The sequence below is a fragment of the Trichoderma reesei genome (assembly GCF_000167675.1).
Source record: "Trichoderma reesei QM6a unplaced genomic scaffold TRIREscaffold_28, whole genome shotgun sequence".
In the NCBI taxonomy this organism is placed as follows: Eukaryota; Fungi; Ascomycota; class Sordariomycetes; order Hypocreales; family Hypocreaceae; genus Trichoderma; species Trichoderma reesei.
The window spans coordinates 203509-222708 of NW_006711175.1; the positions used below are offsets into that span (position 1 = coordinate 203509).

The 19200-nt window shown below is 53.9% G+C and overlaps 6 protein-coding genes across 6 annotated transcripts; 3 read left to right on the top strand and 3 right to left on the bottom strand.

The window, feature by feature from the left end:
- Positions 1 to 265: 265 nt before the first annotated feature.
- On the top strand, positions 266 to 1756 carry TRIREDRAFT_123911 (uncharacterized protein; the record flags this gene model as incomplete). Its single annotated transcript, XM_006969032.2, has 3 exons — positions 266 to 548; positions 660 to 789; positions 883 to 1756. 3 exons carry the CDS (start codon positions 266 to 268, stop codon positions 1754 to 1756), a joined length of 1287 nt encoding a protein of 428 aa, XP_006969094.1.
- A 5163-nt stretch (positions 1757 to 6919) lies between these two features.
- Positions 6920 to 7546, top strand: TRIREDRAFT_72524 (basic leucine zipper transcription factor domain-containing protein; the record flags this gene model as incomplete). The annotated part of the gene is made up of 2 exons (XM_006969033.2): positions 6920 to 7103; positions 7173 to 7546. The coding sequence occupies 2 exons, from the start codon at positions 6920 to 6922 to the stop codon at positions 7544 to 7546; spliced, it is 558 nt and encodes a 185-aa protein (XP_006969095.1).
- Positions 7547 to 8983: 1437 nt separating this feature from the next.
- On the top strand, positions 8984 to 10008 carry TRIREDRAFT_111663 (uncharacterized protein; the record flags this gene model as incomplete). Its single annotated transcript, XM_006969034.1, has 3 exons — positions 8984 to 9029; positions 9158 to 9432; positions 9496 to 10008. The coding sequence occupies 3 exons, from the start codon at positions 8984 to 8986 to the stop codon at positions 10006 to 10008; spliced, it is 834 nt and encodes a 277-aa protein (XP_006969096.1).
- A 546-nt stretch (positions 10009 to 10554) lies between these two features.
- Positions 10555 to 10941, bottom strand: TRIREDRAFT_69287 (uncharacterized protein; the record flags this gene model as incomplete). The annotated part of the gene is made up of 2 exons (XM_006969081.1): positions 10555 to 10622; positions 10713 to 10941. 2 exons carry the CDS (start codon positions 10939 to 10941, stop codon positions 10555 to 10557), a joined length of 297 nt encoding a protein of 98 aa, XP_006969143.1.
- A 2455-nt stretch (positions 10942 to 13396) lies between these two features.
- TRIREDRAFT_37060 (calcium permeable channel) lies at positions 13397 to 15188 on the bottom strand (the record flags this gene model as incomplete). The annotated part of the gene is made up of 2 exons (XM_006968999.1): positions 13397 to 14061; positions 14141 to 15188. Coding segments are annotated over 2 exons (1713 nt in total), but the record flags the coding sequence as incomplete, so codon positions are not given.
- Positions 15189 to 16238: 1050 nt separating this feature from the next.
- Positions 16239 to 17371, bottom strand: TRIREDRAFT_23316 (Ca2+ permeable channel). Its single transcript, XM_006968992.1, has 4 exons — positions 17129 to 17371; positions 16836 to 17051; positions 16643 to 16764; positions 16239 to 16576 (listed from the first exon to the last, which is right to left on the bottom strand). Exons 1-4 carry the CDS (start codon positions 17180 to 17182, stop codon positions 16459 to 16461), a joined length of 510 nt encoding a protein of 169 aa, XP_006969054.1. The 5' UTR covers positions 17183 to 17371; the 3' UTR covers positions 16239 to 16458.
- Positions 17372 to 19200: the final 1829 nt, after the last annotated feature.

The following is a 19200-nucleotide window of genomic DNA, read 5'->3' on the forward strand; positions in this document are numbered from 1 at the left end:
TCCCACAGGGGGGAGGGGGGAGGAGGAAGAGGAGGAGGAGCTGGTGATGGATTGATGTTCTGGCCCGGCCCGGTGTGCCCCAGCCTCTCGGCTGACCCTTTCCCATACATGTATATGATCTGGGGTTGTCTCCGTTCACACGGATCGTTGGTTGTCCCCATCTTGTCTGTGTTGTTGTTGTTGCTTACTTGCTGTCTTTGTGTCCTTGAGAGTTTGTCTCACTGTCTGGCTGTCAACCCTCTTACCAACAGTGATTCCTCTCGATATGCTGTGGAAAAGACTTACCGCCATCTTCCTGCTGGCTGCCGGGCAGACGGCCTTTGCGCAAAGGTCCGACGATGAATCCATCTGCGACTACTACGCCGCCAAGCGATATGGAGAGAGCAACATCACGACGCAGCTGCTCCTGGTCCAGAGCATCGTCACTCTTGCATACGCCGGCGGCCACGACCTTCTCCCAGACGCAGATAACGGCACTACCGGCATCTTCAATGAGGGTCTATACAAGGGAGTTGATGTGTACCTCCGGCCGTGGTTCGATGGCTCAAGTAAGAAAGACTGTCGCGCGGGTTGAGAAAAGAGGAAAAGGGGGAGAAGGAGAAAGCCACTCTTACCCGATTGAACGCTTGTATTCTGACGTTTGGAGTTGCACCATTCAGAGGCGACGACGAACTTGAACAACCAGCCCGTGGGCATCGACTGGCTTGACGGAGGAGCTACTGGGCCATTGCTCTCGTTCTTGAACGGCTCAACGAGTACTGTCGACATAGACAAGTCGACGAACCAATAGTACGTGTGACCCCTATGCTGCTCCCCTAGGCCCCCTCCCCTTGTAAGCATCGTAGCCGTTGCTGACCTATCGTCATTCTGTCCGGATCAAAGTCGTCTCTTCACTCACTGGTTTACGGCATTCGGCTTCGTCTACGGCTGCAGCTCTGCACCCAAATTCCCACGCACGGGTGAGAGCAGGGGCGGCCCTCTTTCCCCGGCATACGTCCACAAGTTCATGAACTTGAACCAGACGCACATCGGATACTTCATCGAACAGCTCACGTTGGCGAGCATGGCCTATGGCTTCTCGTACGAGGACGCGCAGACGCTCTCAACGTTCATGAACGCCCGGTACAATGTGCGATGTGCGCCGGCTATCAATGGTCAGCTCTTCTCCATTTGCTTTGCAGATGAGTGCCCGCTTGCGCAGCCCAAGCCCGACTGCGACGCATACAAGGAGATTGGGCCGAGTGGGACGGGCAATGGCTCACAGTCGACAGCCACTACGGCAGGCCCAGGGTCAGCAACCAGCTCGGCGACGACGACGTCAAATTCTCCCGGCTCTACAACTACCGCAGCGGGAGACGCAGGGCCAAGCCAAGATTCTAAGCCTAGCACTGCCGCTCTCTCCGGCGGAGCCATCGCAGGAATCGCCATCGGCGGCGCGGCCGTTTTGCTTCTGGCCGTCGGGTTGCTGTTGTATTTCCGCCGTCGTTCCGCAAAGCCTCAGCTTGTGCCCGTTCCCGTACCTTCAAACGGTTACGGCTCTCCCGCCCACCCTACCTATTCGTACTATAGCTCAAATCCGCACATGAGCATGGCCTCGTCAGTTCCACCAGAGACGTATATGGGAGGGCACAACACCGTGCCTGGGTTCTGGGCACAGCCAAAGCCACAGGAGATGAGCCAAGGTGGCCATGAGCCTATGGCAGCTCCAAGGCCAGCGACAATGTCGCCACAGATAGCCGAGATGGAGAGCCCGTGATATTCGCAGTCCTGGCGTTCTGGACTCTGTTCTGACATTGTGTGGACAGCTGCGTTGTATATAACAGTTAGTACTAATACCAGGTATGATGATTGGGCTCGGGCAGGAGAAGCATACTTGGGAAGGTGATGATAGTTCTTGGTCGAATGAACGGCCAACATTTTCTTGGAGTTGGAGCTCTTTGTCATAAGACTTTGTTGACGCACCTTTCTCGTCTTTGATGCTTCTACGTGTAAGCGTTTGATAGTCCCTTTGGTTTCCCTTCGTTTCCTACCTCTTGTGGACCGTTCGTTTCCTTTGCCGAGTCATGCTCTTCAACATAACGCATAACGCGAACCCCAAACAATCGCCGGTCACCTAAAATAGCACAGAGGGAAATTAGACCGTGAGAACAGCCCTACTTGAGGACCATCATTCTTTGCTGCTTGGCATCCACTAACCATAGTCTTGCATCCCTCCTTGTAAGGTCTGTAGAATGACAAAGACACACGACGTCTAGTTGTCGCCCCGTCGAGGCAACCATTGCGAGAAATTTCGGCCGACGAGATTTACAATGATGCTAATAAAAGAAACACACAAGACGGAGAAGATGGAAGGATAGACAACAAGGGAAAATGAAGAGACTGGCGGGAAACGGCCGAGATGTGCGGCCGACGGACAAAAGGCAGCTTCTCAACTGGAGAGAATAGAAACCAAATTGTCAGCTGAAAGGTAGAGTCCATGAGTCGCATAACTTGCCGGTGGGAATGAGGCATAGCGTGGAGAGGTGGCTCGAAACAGAAGGCAGGCGAGAGAAGCGAAAGACGCTTATCTCTTGAAGACACAAGCGTGCAGACTCTGCAGCATCATGGCTTCTCTTTTGCCATGAATCGTGGAGCTGTTGCAGATGGTGGGGGCTTTGAAGGACGACGGCAACCATTAGTATGTACATACTACTATGTAGATCCGATGGAGGGACCCCTGCACGGTCCAAGAATAGAAAATTCTTCGAGATGAAGGCATCCTCGCCCTGAATACTCCTCGCGGGTTAGTGTAGATCGCCATGCTCTTTTCGACAGCGGCACCTCCTATTCTTGTATACTACTACCTGCCTGAGCCGTAGTGTTCTTGGCAGCCCTACGGAGCATGCAGAACGACATCCGCGTGGTAGTTGTGTGGAACAGAACATCAAGGCACATGGCAGGCAGGGGTCGTGAAGTTGCACGCGACTTATCGAAGCATGTGTTTGAAACATGCATTGTTGGTGTGTAAGTTGGCTCGCTGACGACCGTGCAGTCGTTGGCTCCAAAGCGACCTGACAAGCAAGCCTTCTTTGTCAGTGGCACCTTGACGGGATGCTTCATGTTAGTAGTGATAGCTGCGGCCCACGGGCCACGCTGCGACCAAAGAGATGTTTGGAGGGCGCTGTTGACGAAGTCGAGCGTCGGTAGCCCACATCGTCAACGACAGGTAGGGAAGAGCTGGAGAGCAGTGCGAGGACGAGGTCCTGCTCCAGTTAGTCACAACCCATCTCTGTGTCACCGTTCGCCTTCGATGGGAGGGCGTTCGCGATAGACTACGACAGACCGGTTGTTCCTCTTCCAGTAAAGAAGCGATTGCGTGGTCGATTGCAGGATCATCATGTTGTCTGTTAGAGCCGCCTGGGATATAGAATGGTGCCAGTCGGAAATCTTCTCAAGCACACACAGCGTGCTTTAGCGGCGAGACAAGAGATCTTGTTAGTCCGGCCTGCGCCCGGCGTCGCCGCCACATCTCAACGTCGAACGCCACGGCGGAAGCATCGTGATAAGGCCTAGCCCAGGAGCCCAGCCTGTGTAGAGCTGAAATTGGGGGGGAACGTCCAAAAAATTCGACGTGCAAAATAAGATTTCTGAAACAGTGATGCGTGGTACTATACCGGTGGGGAGAGGTGCATGGCTTTTTGCACGTAGCACCTCATCGTGTGCATGGCTCGAGACGAAGCAACCCTCCAGAAACCAGAGCTGAGAATTTGGTCCGACCAATGTGAACGAAGGTTGCTCCGTATTGGCGGAATTGGATGCACCCAAACTTGGTCATGAGCTGGGTGCCTGCGTCGACAACCACAAGACACTGTCGCGGCTGTGGAATTTCTAAGCGTGCTTATGAATCGAGGCTGAGAAACCGAGAGAATTGTCTGGTTGAGACGCAACATCGACAGCATTGGTCCTTTGCGCATTACCAAGCCAACTTCCTGTATAAGTCCATTAGTCATTGCGTGCGTGCGTGCCTCAATTCATGGGCACGACTGGCGAAGACAGCAAGCAGTCCCAGTTGTTGGCCGATCAGAATAGGTGCAAGATAGTGTGAGCTGCGCTGACGCAAAGGAGGATGGGATGCGACGCTTGGTTTCCCCGTCGTATATCTCGCTTTGATTCTTGGGAGTCGGCGACTGGGCTGGAGAGCTGGAGACCTTTTGCAACGCCATGCTGTCATTGGTGCCAGCCCTGCATGCGGCCCCCAAGAAATTAAACGTTGGCCGGCAAAGAGTCATACAGGCACTAGATGGACAGGGCTAGGGGTTAGACTGGCAGGTTGGGGGAGATGGCTGCAGGAGTTGATTGGGATGGGGTACTGTACCGCTGGTGCGAGTTGCGGATGTCGATTGCGCAGACTCGGCTCAGGGGAGAGCCCGCGTGTAGCGTGAGGTTGTTTGGGGGTGTCGATGCTGATGAATAGGTAGCCTATTTAGGTAGTGGATGATGATGACGGAGACGAAGTCGAGGTGAGGTTGAGAGGGCGAGAATTGAGGAAGCATTGCGAAGGTGTGTGCATTACGTACGCCATGCGTACCTGCCCTATGAATTCTGAGGCAGCAGCTGCAGGAAGGAACACCTGCCTGGACCTGTCAGAGCTTTGGAGGTGCCTGGGCCTGGGCCCGGACCTGTGCTTGTTGTGCCTGTACCTGTACCTGTACCTGTACCTGTACCTGTACCTGTACCTGTACCTGCGTTGACTGGTATAATTGCTCGGTGTAGCAGAAGCGACTGTTTAGCAGAAACTCGGGTTGGCTATAAATAGCCCGCTAGCGTCTCCTAGCACAACTGTCATTGGCTATAATTCCAACTCAAGTGTACCATAGTACATGACCTTGGAAGCAAAAGACAGCAGCATGTAGCTTCACTCTGATAAATCAACTACTGTGTATCCGGTAGCTCAGGATACCGTACTCATCTCTCCCTCTCTCTTCATTCTATAAATTTGCGAGTAATTATTTCAGGCGTCAATCTTGAGTTGCAGCTGAGGTCACGATGCGCCTGCCACGCATCAACAAAAGGGCGCTCTGGACAAGTCCAAGTGCTCCGTATTCGGTACGCCGTGCCTGACGCCGTTTCGTTTATACGGGGCCGAAGGGGGTCTCGGGACCCATCAGAAGAGCACCTGGAATGCCGTGGTTGGCTGGTATGGCAGGCTAAGCTTCATCTCTAACCTTGTTTGAGCTGATTAATCTTCAGCCCTAGGTGCCTCTAACACATGGGTAAGGTAGTACGTAGGTACATAGAGTACGAGGACATGCAAGCTCTGTGGAAGCGAAGTGAGAGAGCAGGTACCGAGTCGGTACGTGAGGAAATGACGCTTGTGGCTGGGCAATGAAGCCGAGCAGCAGCAGCTTTGAAGCCGAACATGTGCTTCGGCATCGTTACGCACACATCCTCTCTGCGGATCACGACTTTACATACCTAGGTATTGTCAGGTTGAAGTAGCGGTACTTTAGGCCTTCCATGGCACTCAATCCAGAAGAACCTGAACATCTAGGTATTATACCTGCCACGCATACCTGACGCTACCGTACCCGCAGTACTTGCAGAACAACAATCCCTGCTGACAATCGAATCCCCTCCCCTGCCCCAGAGCATCAACCTCCCACTGCCGCGTTCCAGATGGAAATCCTCCCACCACCTCCTGCAGGCACAAAGTTACAGGTACAGTGGTATAGTATGCTCAAGGACCAGGTACTCAACTTCACAAGACTCGTACGAGGGCCAGCGTCAGCCCCAGCTTTCCGCCAAGCTCACCATCTCTGTCAATCACACGCCAGCTCGGATGACCTCGCCTGTGCTGTGCTCCTTCACGGCATCCGCCTGCGAATCGTGGCTCTGGGCGTGAGGATGGTTATGCAAAGACCGCTAGTGCCGCTACGTCACCGTCTTGTCCATGCTATTCCGCTCTGTTCTGGTCCTTCATTCGCTTCCTGATTGATGCTCGCCGTCGTACTCCGTACGCCCTTTTTCTACCTCCCGACGCTTTGTGGCCTCCTCGCGTACCCCGTATCGGGACCAATCCACCCATCCATCTATCCTTTCATCCACCCATCTCTCTAGCATGCATACCTAATGCTTCGTATACCCCATGCTACTGACGATGACCAGCAGCCAGACCACCTCGATGCCCACGCACGCTGATTCCCTGCCGTGACCAGCCAGGACCCTGGAGTCCGCGGTGGGGCCCTGGGGAGCAGAGTACCGCAGATCCCTGGCCGTGAACCTGAATATGCCTCCAGCCTGGTCCTTGTCCCCCTGTCAACAGGCGGGTGTGCCCTTTTTAGCTCCTGCATCCACGGCTATCGCTGCTCGACGACCGACGGAGCTGGGGTCGGGGCAATTTGTGTGGGCATGCAAAGGATATACTAGTAGTACTTCCAGTAGGGGCTGCATTTGGGACAGGCACTCTGGTTTCTCTATCTGGCTTGGGGGGGCACTACCATGGTCTGGCTTCACGGTTTAGAGCCGCATTGCCTAGCCATGGCTGGCCTTGCTTTGTGTCTTGTCTGGTGAGCTTATAACGGCGGTCCGACTCCCCGTTGCCTATCGCTTGTAATGTTTTCAGACTATCACCATCCTAGACTCAACTGTTTCTTGCTACTAATTCTCTCACGAATACAACCAATTCTCATTTGCTCTTTGGGTATACAAGCATTAGACTTCCTGTTCATGCCAGGAATCCGTTCTCTCAGGTTATCATCTCTGTGACTCCTGCAGCGAGAAAATCCCGACTGAAGACGCTCTTCCCCGTTTGCGCCCACTCACATTATCCGATACACATAGAGCCATCAGTCAAGCCTGTCGTCTTTTATCTCAACTTGGCCGGAGATTACCAAGTAATCGACTTGATTTGCCGTCTTCAGCCTCGTTCCTCTTCTACACAATGTCTGCCACACAACGAGAAAAGAGTCTTTCACAAAGCCCAGAACCTTCGCCAAACAGGAGCAGCAACTGCTCTTCGCCACCAAAGAAGAGCAAGTCTAGCTCAAAACACGCAGAGTGGTCCGAAGTCACAGACCCCGAGGAGAGAAGGCGAATACAGAATCGGATTGCGCAACGCAAGTTTCGTACGTCCTCCCCCCCTAAACACTACCCAGCTTTTGTACAGATTCGGACTTTGCTGACCATTGAGACAGGGGGGAAAGTGAAAGAGCAAAAAGAGAGAGCGGAGCGCGAGGCAAAAGACAAGGAGCACGCCGGCAACAGCTACCGCATCCCCGAGCCAGATGACATCGACGCAGAGCCAGAGCTGTCAGGCTTGCCCTGGGGCAGCGTCAACCTGAGCCACATGGTGGCCCGAGGACACGAGGCGGAGAGTCGGAAGAGCAGTGGTCGGGGAACATACCTCGAGGACAGCTTTGCCTCACAGAACTATTCGCCGTCTTTCAGCCCTGGTGTGCGTCAGACGGCAAGCTATGGCAGCAGCGGAGTGAACGACTCGTATGGGGACGAGAATCAGTACGTTTATGATGCATCCGATTTTGGCCAAGCCTATCCCATGCTTTCATAAGCGCAGACAATGACTGGCCTGTGGCGTTTGTGCTCTATGCTTTTTTCTTACTTTCTTTCTTTTCTTGTCTATTGTTTGAGTTTTACAACACGGGAGTTTATGGCTGAGACGCAATGTATCTATACGAGCAGAGTTTCAAGGCGCGGCGCAGACACTGGTAAGGGTGAAGCCGTTGATGATAGACATTTTTCACCTCATGTATCAATGACGAACTTACAATAGAGAGCTGCTGTATTGGGTTATGATGGGACGCTTTCCTAGGCAACATGTAGCGAAATAGCGAATTGACACAATTGTATCAGCAACTCGAGCCCTTTTACATGAGATTCGGGTTCAGTTTGATTACATTCAGTGCCACGAGCCAAGTAGCTCATCGTAGTCCGGCATTGATCGTGATTGACAGCGACAGAGAGAGATGACATGTCCATCTTCTTTTGACTCTGGAGAGGTACAAAGCTATGGCAGTGGGCTGGCCGATCATCTTGCGACTTCGAGCCTCGTGTATGGTGAGTGCATGGAACGTCTGAGACATGATGCTGGAATATACTCGCTTATGATACCTCTATGCTTCTGAGCAACTTCAAAATGACGGCAATCGGTTACCGACTGCATGTATGACTTGATAGTCTCAATTCAAAAAAAAAACAAAAGAAAAAAAAGAAAGAAAGAAAGGCTCTTGCTTACCTCTCTCAGGTTCGGTGCAAGCCTAGTGTTTGCAACCTGTAAACAGAAACAGTTGCCATCACGAGAGAGGCATAGGTATGCAGGGGCAATTGTCAGCTTAGCCGCCTTCAGCAAACACCCAGCTGAGCGAGCATCATCAATCCGCATTCTGTCCCTCCTTTCCCTCGTCTTGGTATTTCACATGTTTAATGAAGAAAGAGTTCATGGTCCTACCTAAGGTACCTAAGGTACCTTTTGTTAGGTAAGTTAGGTAGGTAGTCCATGTTGTACGAAGCTTACCAATCCCCCCCCTTCTTAATAAGCCACCCCCAGAGGTCTCCGTTTGGGGCAGTTTGAGCCTTGTAAATGTGTACATACATACTCGTACAGTATCATCATGCGCTATCCGTTTGGCAGGTGCCACCGCCTCTCAGGTCCTTCTTCAACCCCACCTTCGTCCAGCTCGGCAATCTTTACCGTTATGCACCAGCGCGCCTGCCCTGTCAATCAGTGTGGGGAGCTCCGTCACCGCCTGGCAGAAAGCCCATAACTTTTTTTCTTGCTACCTACCTAGCCATTGTGAAGCAGCTCTTTCTCCAGCTCCAGATCATTCAGCGCCACAGACATCCAAAGTTTCCAAGAAAAAAAAAAGCTCCAAAGCTTCGACTTTTCACAACGCGAGATCTCAGTGGCACGCAGCTGAGCATCTTCGCGCACGGAGACAATCGTCTTGAGCCTGTCCTGTCTCTTGCGGCTTTCCAGACCACGTCCATCATGGCCTCCTCTGCTCAGGACGCTGCCTCCGCCCAGGCGAAGCAAGGTAAGATCTTCTTTCCTATCCTCCTCCTCCCTGCCCCACCGACTCAAGCATAGGCGTCATACTATTCTTTTCCCCCCTTGTGCGCAAGCTCTGTAAGGACTAGCTAGCTCACCATTCCAATCGTGCAGAACGCAAGCTCGCCAAGAAGGCCCGTAAAGCTGCCCGTGAAGCCAAAGAACCCGAGCTCAAGAAAGCTGCCAAAGTGTCTGAGAAGAGCACTGCTCAAGGCAAAGAGGAGAAGAACAAGAAAGATCGCGAGCTGAAGAAGCAGCTTCTGGAGCTGGAGAAGAAGCGTCACCATCATCTGGCAGAGTCGAAGAAGCTCGAGATCCAGGTGGAGCAACTGCTTAAGCAAGCCCATAATGCCGCCAAAGTGATTGAGTGGGTGAACAAGGTTCTCGATGTAAGGCATCCAGCTCCGAGGAAGATCTATTTCTGCAGCCAGAACTGACATGTGCTCTTCTAGGAGGCCTCTGATGACGGCGTCGGCGAGAAAATCACCAAAATTACGCCCGACGATGACGACGTTAGCGATGCGCACTCCTCGGGCAAGAAGACTGACGGCGAAAAGAAGAAAAAGAAGAAAGACAAGAAGAAGTCAAAGTCCAAGCCTGAGGAGGCCAGTGCCGTGGAGGGACAGGCGGCCGACGGCAAAAGGAAGCGGCAGGACGACAATGCCGAGCAGCCAGTCAGCAAGAAGAGCAAGAAGGCGAAGGAGAGCAAAGGAGGAGAGAAGCAGGCTCAAGCAGCAGCTGAAGAGGTGAAGATCGAAGGCCTTGAAGGCGGCAAGGCCCGTCAAGATAAGTTCCTGAGACTGCTCGGCGGCAAGAAAGCTGGTGTCAATGCTGCCAAGCCAGGCAGCATGGCGTCCAAGAACCCAAGCAACTCGGTCCGCGCCGAGGCCGCTATCCAGCAGCAGTTCGAGGCTGGCATGGCGCTGAAGGAGAGCGGCCAGAAGCGCCGCGGCTTGGGTGCTTAGGACTGTCGCCTCGTCTGAGAGATGAGGTGGCACAGATCCATTCACCTTGTACTATATCTGCAGGCCAGACTGTCGTTTGGAACTGCCTGTCATACTTGCATCTGTTCATATCGTCGACTTGGACGAATGAAGGCAACGAGGCGTTTGGTAGGGCTCACGCGAGATACCACATGGAATGATTAAGTTTTCTTCTTTTCTTGCTTTCACCTTGTGTCTCTTGTAGAAGTCCCAAATGATAAATGTACAATGCCAGTGCGCCGTAAATCCCATGATACGTCTGCTGTAGAGTCACGCCGGGAGATGACCCGGGCAGGGCACGCAAAGCGAAGCGCCAGTGTCGGCTCGTCGACGGTATCTCACTCTCAACAGTATCTTCGCCTTCTGCCCTTGACCATGTCAGAGCCGTCCGCCCTCCTTGTATGCGTTCGATATTCCTTCCTCGGTTGTTTCCTTCTCCCGTCGCCAAATGTGTTTTCTGGTTGGATCCCTGTCGTTCTGTCTGGTTTTCAAATCGACATGGAGTAGGTGGTGATATCGATTCGAATTTTAGACGCCGAAGAAGCGCGACAGGAGCTCAAAGACGAGCCCGCCAAAGACGACAAACGCAAGAACGGCTACAGCAAGTAAACAGTCAGCGCCAAGCACAATCTCAAGCATCACCGTCAGGCGACAATGACACGTATCATGTTTTGGTTGTTTCTTACCGAGCCAGAACAGGGAGATGGGCGACTTGGGCGTCTCCTTTGTGCGCTTCTTGAGCTGGTCCTCCGACTTGCCCATCTTGGCCTCCTGGTCCTTGGCGAACTTGGCGTTGCGCCGGCGCTGCTCGAGGGTTTGGGCCTGTTGGTTTGTTGGCGTGAGAGTTAGAGAGGGAGGTTTTGCGCGGGTGATTTCGCAGAGGATGGGGGAGGAGGGGGGTTGAGGCGTTACCATGGCGGATGTGAGAGGGATTGAAGTTGTTCTTTTTTCTATTCGGAAGAGAGTAGAGGAGTCCCTTTAGCAAGTGTAGATGCAGCTGGAGGGATTGCGCTGAGCGGCGTTGCGACGGGGGGCGTGATGCGACTTGTTAGAGGATCACTGGAAAGGCTCCTGAACTGCAGCCGGGATGTCGTGTCTGGTTCGGGATACGGGATTGAGGACAGATCTTTGGGATTTTTGGGAGGGGAGAAGAGAGAGATTTGGAAGAGTTGGGGGGGGGTTGGCTTTGGTCAAGGAGCGAACAGGGCGAGGTTTCGATGATATAGTGTTGCGAAAAGGAACGGACGAGACAATAATAAGGTGAGACGGGCAAGCTTCCCAGGGAAATGGCCAGCGAGGCTCGAATCCAGGGATCAACTTGTCCTGTCCTGACAAGGACATGTGTCGTCAAAGGTCACCTACCTAAACAAGGGTCAAGGGGGAGATGGAGGGCACTTATTAGCCGGCGCTAATCCATTCGCAGCAGGTTCCAGGTGGCCTACAGCGGTTACACAGCTGCGATATTAGCGGGACGAACCCCCCCAATCCCCCCTAGGCTGGTGTCGGGTGCTCTACTAGTAGTGGTTCTAGCGGGTTTGGCGGGGAGTGTCCAGTGGCAGGCAGTTCGCTGGAAGAAGCCGGATTTCCCATCCATCGATGTTCCAGCAGCAGTGAGGCGGGAATGCGGGGAGCGACATTTGGATTTGCGCAGGATGGGTATGTACCTGGCGTCTGCGCGGCCACATGGTGCGCCACGAGGTACCACCCTGCAGGGGTGTCTTCCATGACTTGGACCAAACGAACCATTTATCGATTTGTTTGACCCGATTCTGCAGCTGCCAAAACTCCAAAAGTTGAAGCGACCTCGGCCAGAGTCCAGACTCCCAAGCCTCGACAGGAACAGCGCCAAATGATTGCCGACGGCACAGCTCACACTCGTTGATACCGCCGACGAGAACTTGTCCACTTGTCCTTTTTCAGCGGACCGAAGAAGAAGAAAACATCGATCGATCGAACATACCTACCTCCAGGTTGCCGACAATGGGTCTGGCGCATGCGCTGGGCGTTTCGTTGCGCCGGCAGGGCTCCTGCTGCTGCTCGTCGGCTGCCGGAGTTGCGTTGCGCAGAGCAGCTGGGGGCGGTGGTGGTGGTGGTGGTTGTGTAGCGCCGGCGAGGCAGTTTGCGACGAAGCAGCAGCAGCAGCAGCAGCCGGCGTCGGGTTCAGCGGTAAGCCGGGGATCCTCTCTTTCTTCTCTGAGGGTTCAAGATTTATGCTAATGGGGTATGATTTGTTGGGTTGTGTGTGTGTGTGTAGGCCCAATTCTACAAGACGTTTACTCGGCCCATTGGCAAAGTCCTCGTTCTCGCTATCTTTACCTATCAGGTTGCTTATTGGACGTGGTTGAAGCTCGAGGCCGATGAGCATCGCGCGGAAACGGACGGTGAGTCTATTACTACTTCTTCTTCTTCTTTTCGAATGCAAAGCCCATGGATATATGGGGAATGGGGTTTTTCCCGGGAAAGAATCAGTGGAAGCGGAACTTGACGGGGGGAGGGGGGTTGAGGGCTTTCAGGGTTGTCTTGTGGTTGACATGTGCTGACGAGTGATTTGGTTGTGTGATAGCGACGATTGCGGAACTGGAGAAGACGGTCGATGAATATAAACGGGCAAAGGAGGGGACAGGCAAATCATGATGAGACACAAGAGACAGGAGAGAGAGAAGAGAAGGGAGAGAAAGAGAGAGAGAGAGAGAGATACCATGACAGCGTTGAAAAGAGGCGAACGAGCGTCAACAACGGTCGTCAACACGAACACAAGGAATCGATGGGCGCAGCGGCGGTTCATCCATCACATACTCATAGACACGATAACGACGCTGCACACTCGTGTATGCACCAATTCATCGAATACAACCAGACAATATCACAACTCTGCTTCACGTTAACGTCTGCGCGGCTCTTTAGCTCTCATGCATGCATGTTGCTTGCTTTCTATTCTGCTCTGACTCTCCCATCCACTCTTGGATGATGCATAAATCAAAATCTGTGGGCGTGACACAAAATCGCCCAGTCAATACCCATCAGGGCATCTCTATTCAAGAAACGCAAAATGCGCAGTCGACGTTTGCCCTCCACCTCTCGTCAAATACAAGTAACCTCAAGACATATCGCCCGAAAACAGAACGCCTTGCCCTCCCCCCCATCTTCCCTTACCAAGCAAGTAAGGGGTGGGGGGGAATCAGCCCTTCAAATCCCATAAACGCTAAGAACCGAAAACGCCGTGCATGCGGTATGACTTATACCCCCTTCTTTCTCTCTGTTTCTTCCCTATGTTGATCCTTCCTCTGATTCTTTGCTGTTCTCGTCTTCGTTATTCGTCCTTCGTCTCCTCTGGTACAGCAGGTGCCCATCAGAGCAAGACCATCGAGCCCAGCCCGAGGACACCAACCAGGAGCATCATGCTGGGCGCCGTCGCTCCCGATGCGCTGACCTGCGTTCTCGGTTCTCCCGGGTAGTTGCAAGACACCGCTCCGCCGTTGCGGTCCCGTAACGCATAGCTCACGTTAAAGCCGAGCTTTCCAGGCCGCGGGCACCCAAAGCCCATCGCCGCCGGGCATCCCTGGACGACACCGTAGCAGAGATCCGCGCAGGGCAAAATCTCCCTGTACGGTCCCGGCGCAATCACCTCGTCGATGAAGCTGGTGCGGGACGTGTTAAAGGCCGGCGTCTGCATGAGTTCATTCCTCAGCGCGTCCGGGAGGAAAGTGCCGTTGGGAAAGGCCTGGGCGGCGTTGCGCGGGATCGTGTAGTTGCTCTGCGTCGAAAAGTCCTCGCATCGGGGGATGGCGACGGCGCAGAGCCACTGCTTGTAAGCCGTCGTGCAGTTGTCGCAGTTGGCCGCCAGCGAGTACCGCTGCGTGGACGGCGCCTCGCACGGAATCTGCATCATGACCTTTTGAAAGTTGCTGTACATGGACTTGGCGTAGGCGTCGTAGATGTTGCCCAGCTCCGTGTTGTTGTACTTGTTGTTTCCCGGTGCCGCCCACTGCACGTCTTCGCAAAAGTCCAAATCTGTGATGAGATTGCAATTTGTTCCTATGACACAGCGTTAAATTAGCACCTACCATCGTCTGGTGTCGTCTCGCGCCGTCTCGCACATGCGGCGAATACATACCTGCCGAGGTCTGAAAGTCGGTGGGCGGAAAGACAATGCCTCCGCCCCCAATCACCCCTGTGCTTTGTCTCTTGGAGCTAGCTGTCGAGTTTCCGTGCTTGACCAAGATGCCGTAGTATGAGGTGCTCGAATTGAGCCCCTGGAAGTAAAACTGCTGCCGAGGCCACCCTCCCGGCCCCTTGTCCGTCATCTTGGTCCGAACCATTTCGTTGTTGTTCATTTGCCCGTTATCCAGCCTCTTAGATGCTATCTGAGCAACGTTGTTCATCCCACAGACTGAGCGCATCAGCCCGTCGAGAACCGGTGCCTTGGTGGCCTGGACGAACAAGTCGTACTGCGGATCGCCTTTGATAATGGATGAAATCTTGTTCCGGTCATTCGTCAAGCTCGCCGTCTGGAGCAAGGCAGATGTCGCATCGCTATCCATCCATAACAGCTGCCCGTTCTGCGAGCTGTACTGATAATAGTAGGCATCGGTCGATGCCGCAATCTCAAAGTTGTAGATGCCCTGGAACTTGTCCGTGACGTCGGGAGCTGCAACAGTGACATATACGTCTCCCGTGGCGTTCAGGCCGTACATGACGGCGCCTTGCTCAAAAGCCTTTGATTGCACTCCGGCCGCAGGCTTGGTCGGGTCTGGACACCCATCCTTGCTCGAGGTCGAGATGTAGATACGCAGCTGCGGAGGCGCTTCTGATGCTCCTTTTGAAGACACAATCTGCGGCTGGAGGCAGGTATTCGCTGACAGGTAGAGGGTCTTCGTTGGAGTGCCGCTGCTCTCGGACTTATCATTGCTTGGCTGCTTGGCATGGTCGGCCCTCGCCTCGACGTCTTCGTCCCTCTTCAGTTCCCGACTGGAAGTCGAGGACCCAGCGTTTTCACTGCCGCCGAAGATGACGCTCTTCTGCACGACATAGCAGGCAGAGGAGCCCGGCGCCAGATTCAAGGGTGTCGGGGCATTGTTCTGCAGGGGCTGCGCATCCAGGGGAGCCCGCCCGACGATGCCTCGGTCAAGCAAGGCAAACTCGGGCTCGTAGAGCGGGTGCGATCGGGCGACCAGCTGCGGAGGCGCAACCGGGCTCGTCCAGTCGAGCAAAGACGACGCCTCGCGCTCAATCTCGTGTGAGAGCGCCGCGGCCGGTGTGAGGAGGAGGATGGCGAGCATCAAGATAATAGGCACCCCTGCGAGAGAGGCTGCCAGCCGCGACTGCAACGGAGTCGGCGGCATCACATGCGCACGCCGTGCGGGCATTCGCTGTCGTTGGCTCGGGTTCGGGTCTGTCGTCGGCGGTTTGCGAGTGGCTGCGGCATGTTCTAGCTTTGGATCGTGGTGGCGCCGTGGCCCTGGACTGTCATGGCGGATTCTCGCGCGGTCGATGGGCTGGAGCGTAGGTATAGAATACAAAAGAGACAATGGATGCAGAGAGGAGGAGGACGAAGAGGAAGAAGAAGAGAGTTGGTAAGAAGCAAGCAATGCCTCGTGTTGTGGTTGCAGCCGTTGGGGATGGTTCGTCAGGGAAGACTACTAGTAAGGTAAGTACAGTAGAGAGTAGGCAATCAAGGCGTTTCACGATACGGTTATCTGGCGGGCCGCTATCGAGGGGCGCAGGGGTCGCTTTCAGGGAGAAGCCAGAGAGAGTGAGTGAAGGAGTGCGGAGGCGCAGCTGGGATCAGCACAGCCACGTAATGCGTAATCCGGGAGGCTCGATCTCGTGTCTCAGTGCTCCTCTTGTCTGTAGACCGCAAGGTATCGTGATGATTGGTGATGCAAGCACGCGATAAAAATCAACAGAATGACATCTGCCCTTTTCTGCTAGGAATTGGAGAGCAGCCAAGCGAAATCCAACACATGATTTTTACCAACAACTATCACAAAATAACTACAGCATTCAAGGTGATCCGTTTTGAAAGTGGTGGCGCGACGTCAATGCGATCCACACGTGCACTTGGTTGACGTAGTAGTAGTAGGAGCTTCAGGGCTCAGGAAGCAAAACCATCCATCTTTCCATTATCACTTGTGCATTCTGATTTCATGCCAATATCTCATTGCGCCCAACTTCCTCCCAGTCATGACATCTTCTAGACAAACGTACGTTATCCCAATCCTCGTTCCCATGCTGGCCTCCCTCCAATGGCCTCATTTCCTCTCCGAAAACCCAACATGTGCCGGCGATTCCGTGTAACCCCATTTTATTCCAACTATCAGTCTGATCCATGTTTGCTGCGTCTTCCGCGCAATGGTCTACAGCTCCTGGCCCGGGACTTGATAATCAAGCAGTTCAGCCTTTGCGACCAAGCAGCTGCTCGGCCCGCACCATTTACTGAGTCTTGTCAAAAGCATCAGTCTTGGAGCGGAGGCCAGCGGAGGTGCCGGGGCCCTGGAAGTATCGGCCGAGAGTGGGAGCAAGGAAGGATCGGAAAACGACCTCAGCGCCACTGCGCGAAAATGGATGGTTAGACGCATCTACTTAGGCAAGCTGTCCGTCAAAATTGAAAACTCACCGGAAAGTGGGAAGAGCCAGCCACAGCAGGAAGATGAACTTGAAGACAAAGTAGAAGGGGAACCAGTAGACAATGCTGAAGAAGCCCTCGACGACGGTGAAGAAGGCAAAAACAACCCAGTACTATGGAGGGAAAATTAGCCGTCACGATGTCTCTGATATGCGTAGCACGCAATTGGGGGGGAAATGCTCACCGTCAGCCACTGGGTGTCATCCTCCTTAGAGTGGGAAAACAGCGCGCCCAGAGAGTAATAGCCCGGAACGACGAAGCCCGCAAAGTTTGTGAGGAGCTGGCCACCAATGTTGAAAATGATGAGGAAGAAGTAGAGAGCGGCGAAGCCGATGACGGCATATGCCTTGGGGACGCCCAGCTGCTTCTCGAGGTTGTTCAGGGCGGGGTATTTGGAGAGCTGTGCGATTCCTCCGTCAGCACGCAGAGCTCGGTTTCAGAGGACGACTGCGCCCGTGGACACGCGATAAGACAAACCTCCTTGTCAAGGACGCTCAGATAATCCTGGGCCTTTGCCTGTGCGGACGCCATTTCGACCTAGAGTGAAGCTAGAATGCGTAGAGATTGCGCAGCTGTAGTAATTGTTGCGACGTGGGCGAAATTGTCCCCGTGAGTACAGAAAAGACACAAGAGCTCAACGAGAGGGCAGATTGCGGACGGATATGTACTGCAGAGTAGCGCTAAAGAGGTGTCGCAAAGATGAGCGAAGCTGTAGGAGGAGCAGGATTTTCCTGGTAATAAAAATCAGGGCTGATGGAGGAGTGGAAGCGGATGATGGTATCGAGAGATCGAGCCCAGCTTTAAGAAGCTCTGGCAAATAGCGTCAGCGGCTTGGGGCTTGTGGAAGTAACAGGTTGCACTTGGCGAGGGACTTGGCCCGTTATGACGCTGGGGCCGCAGCCGTGATAGCGCCCAGGTTGCGGTAGCCCGGCACGGTACTCGGATAGGTGGTAGGGCAGCAGTTGACAAGCAGGTACATGACGTCGGCGAGATACGCAGCCGGGTATACTGCGGCGTTTTTTGTCGTCCAGGCGGAGGGGGAAAGGCGACAGCTGGATACCTGTAATACGGGCTGGACGGGCATTCCCACCGACAGCGAGAGACCAATGGAAGACAGGCGAGCCAGCAGATAACGCGGCGAGATGGAGCTCAGCGGAGCTGTCTGCCGAGCAGCGCGTAGACCAATCGTAGCTGACGGGTATACACTACCTGGGACGGCTCAGCGGGAGAAGCGCTCGTCATACCGCGGCGTTGCCTCGAGGTTGCGTTTGCTGTACGTGCCGAGTACTCCGAGCTACCTCTGCCGGTCTACGTCTTGCGTCTTGCCATGGTTGGCTTGCAAGGCCTGATACCCTGGACATGGACCTTGGCAGCAGGCGCCAGTGGCTGTGGCTGTGAGGTGAAGAGCTGTAAGGGAACATTTGACAGGCGCTCGGGACAAATGCAAGCATGTGAATGTGTGCTGCCTTTCTACAAAGTTGTATTACCTTGGGTAGGTAGTACCGGTGTGCGAAAACCACACATTATAGATGCTTGGGAGGTTGAAACACATCACCTTTGATCAATTTTGCAGGGAATTGAAACGAATAGACTGAACCGGAGTGTACTTGTATATGAGGGTGAAAGGTCCCGGTACTGTACGTGGCGCTTTTCGAGTTATTGTGGGATGGACAGCTCAGTGCTTACAGACGGGAAATTCGTGAAGCTATCTCACAATGGAAGTGAGCAAAAGATGATATCGCCGTGAGATGGGACTCATATTGTTGAAACGGACGACTACCTGTATGACGTCCCTCTCATTGTCCGGAATTACTGCCGCCGCCTCCTTGAATTCCAGGGAGCATCAGGTGAGAAATACTAGTAGGTAATGAGCTCTACGAGATGAAGCCTCTCACCAACTTGTGCTACTCAATATCCCGATAGAATACCTCATGGGATCACACAGAGAATCATAGGCTTTCAAACATCATTGCTCCCAGTTGAGAACAAGACCAAACAAACACAGCAACACCACCACAGCCCTGCGCTGGGTATTGTTGTTCGTAGCTGTTGTTGCCCCGCCCCTCGACACTCGGCCGCCGCTGCCACTGGAATTCCGCCTAATTAGTGCGCGAGCCTGCTTACCTAATGTCGGCCAAAGTTTGTTATTCTTCTGCCCACCCACCTTACCTAATAGATAGCGCGCAGTGCCTTTTGGTTTGTTTGGCTTGGCCTTGCCTTGTTTGGATTCTTGCCCAGTTGGGGTCACCTGCGTCTGCCCGTCTGTACTTAGTCGGTACTCGCATTGTTATCCGCTCCTCTTCTCCTCGTTGGCCCTCGCAACAGAAAATCAAATCACAACAACAGCGCAGCAAAACGACGACCCGGCTTCAATCCGCCAGCCGCGCGCATCGTGAGCAATTGCCCGTGAAGCTCCTGTGCGAGTCGCCTGCATCGCTGCTTCCTCCAGATCGGCTCCACGTCTTTTTTTTCTAACCCTTGCTCGCGTCTGGGCGCGGCGAGATCCGGAGGGCGACCGCCTTTGACCTGCTCGTGTCTGCGTCTCACGG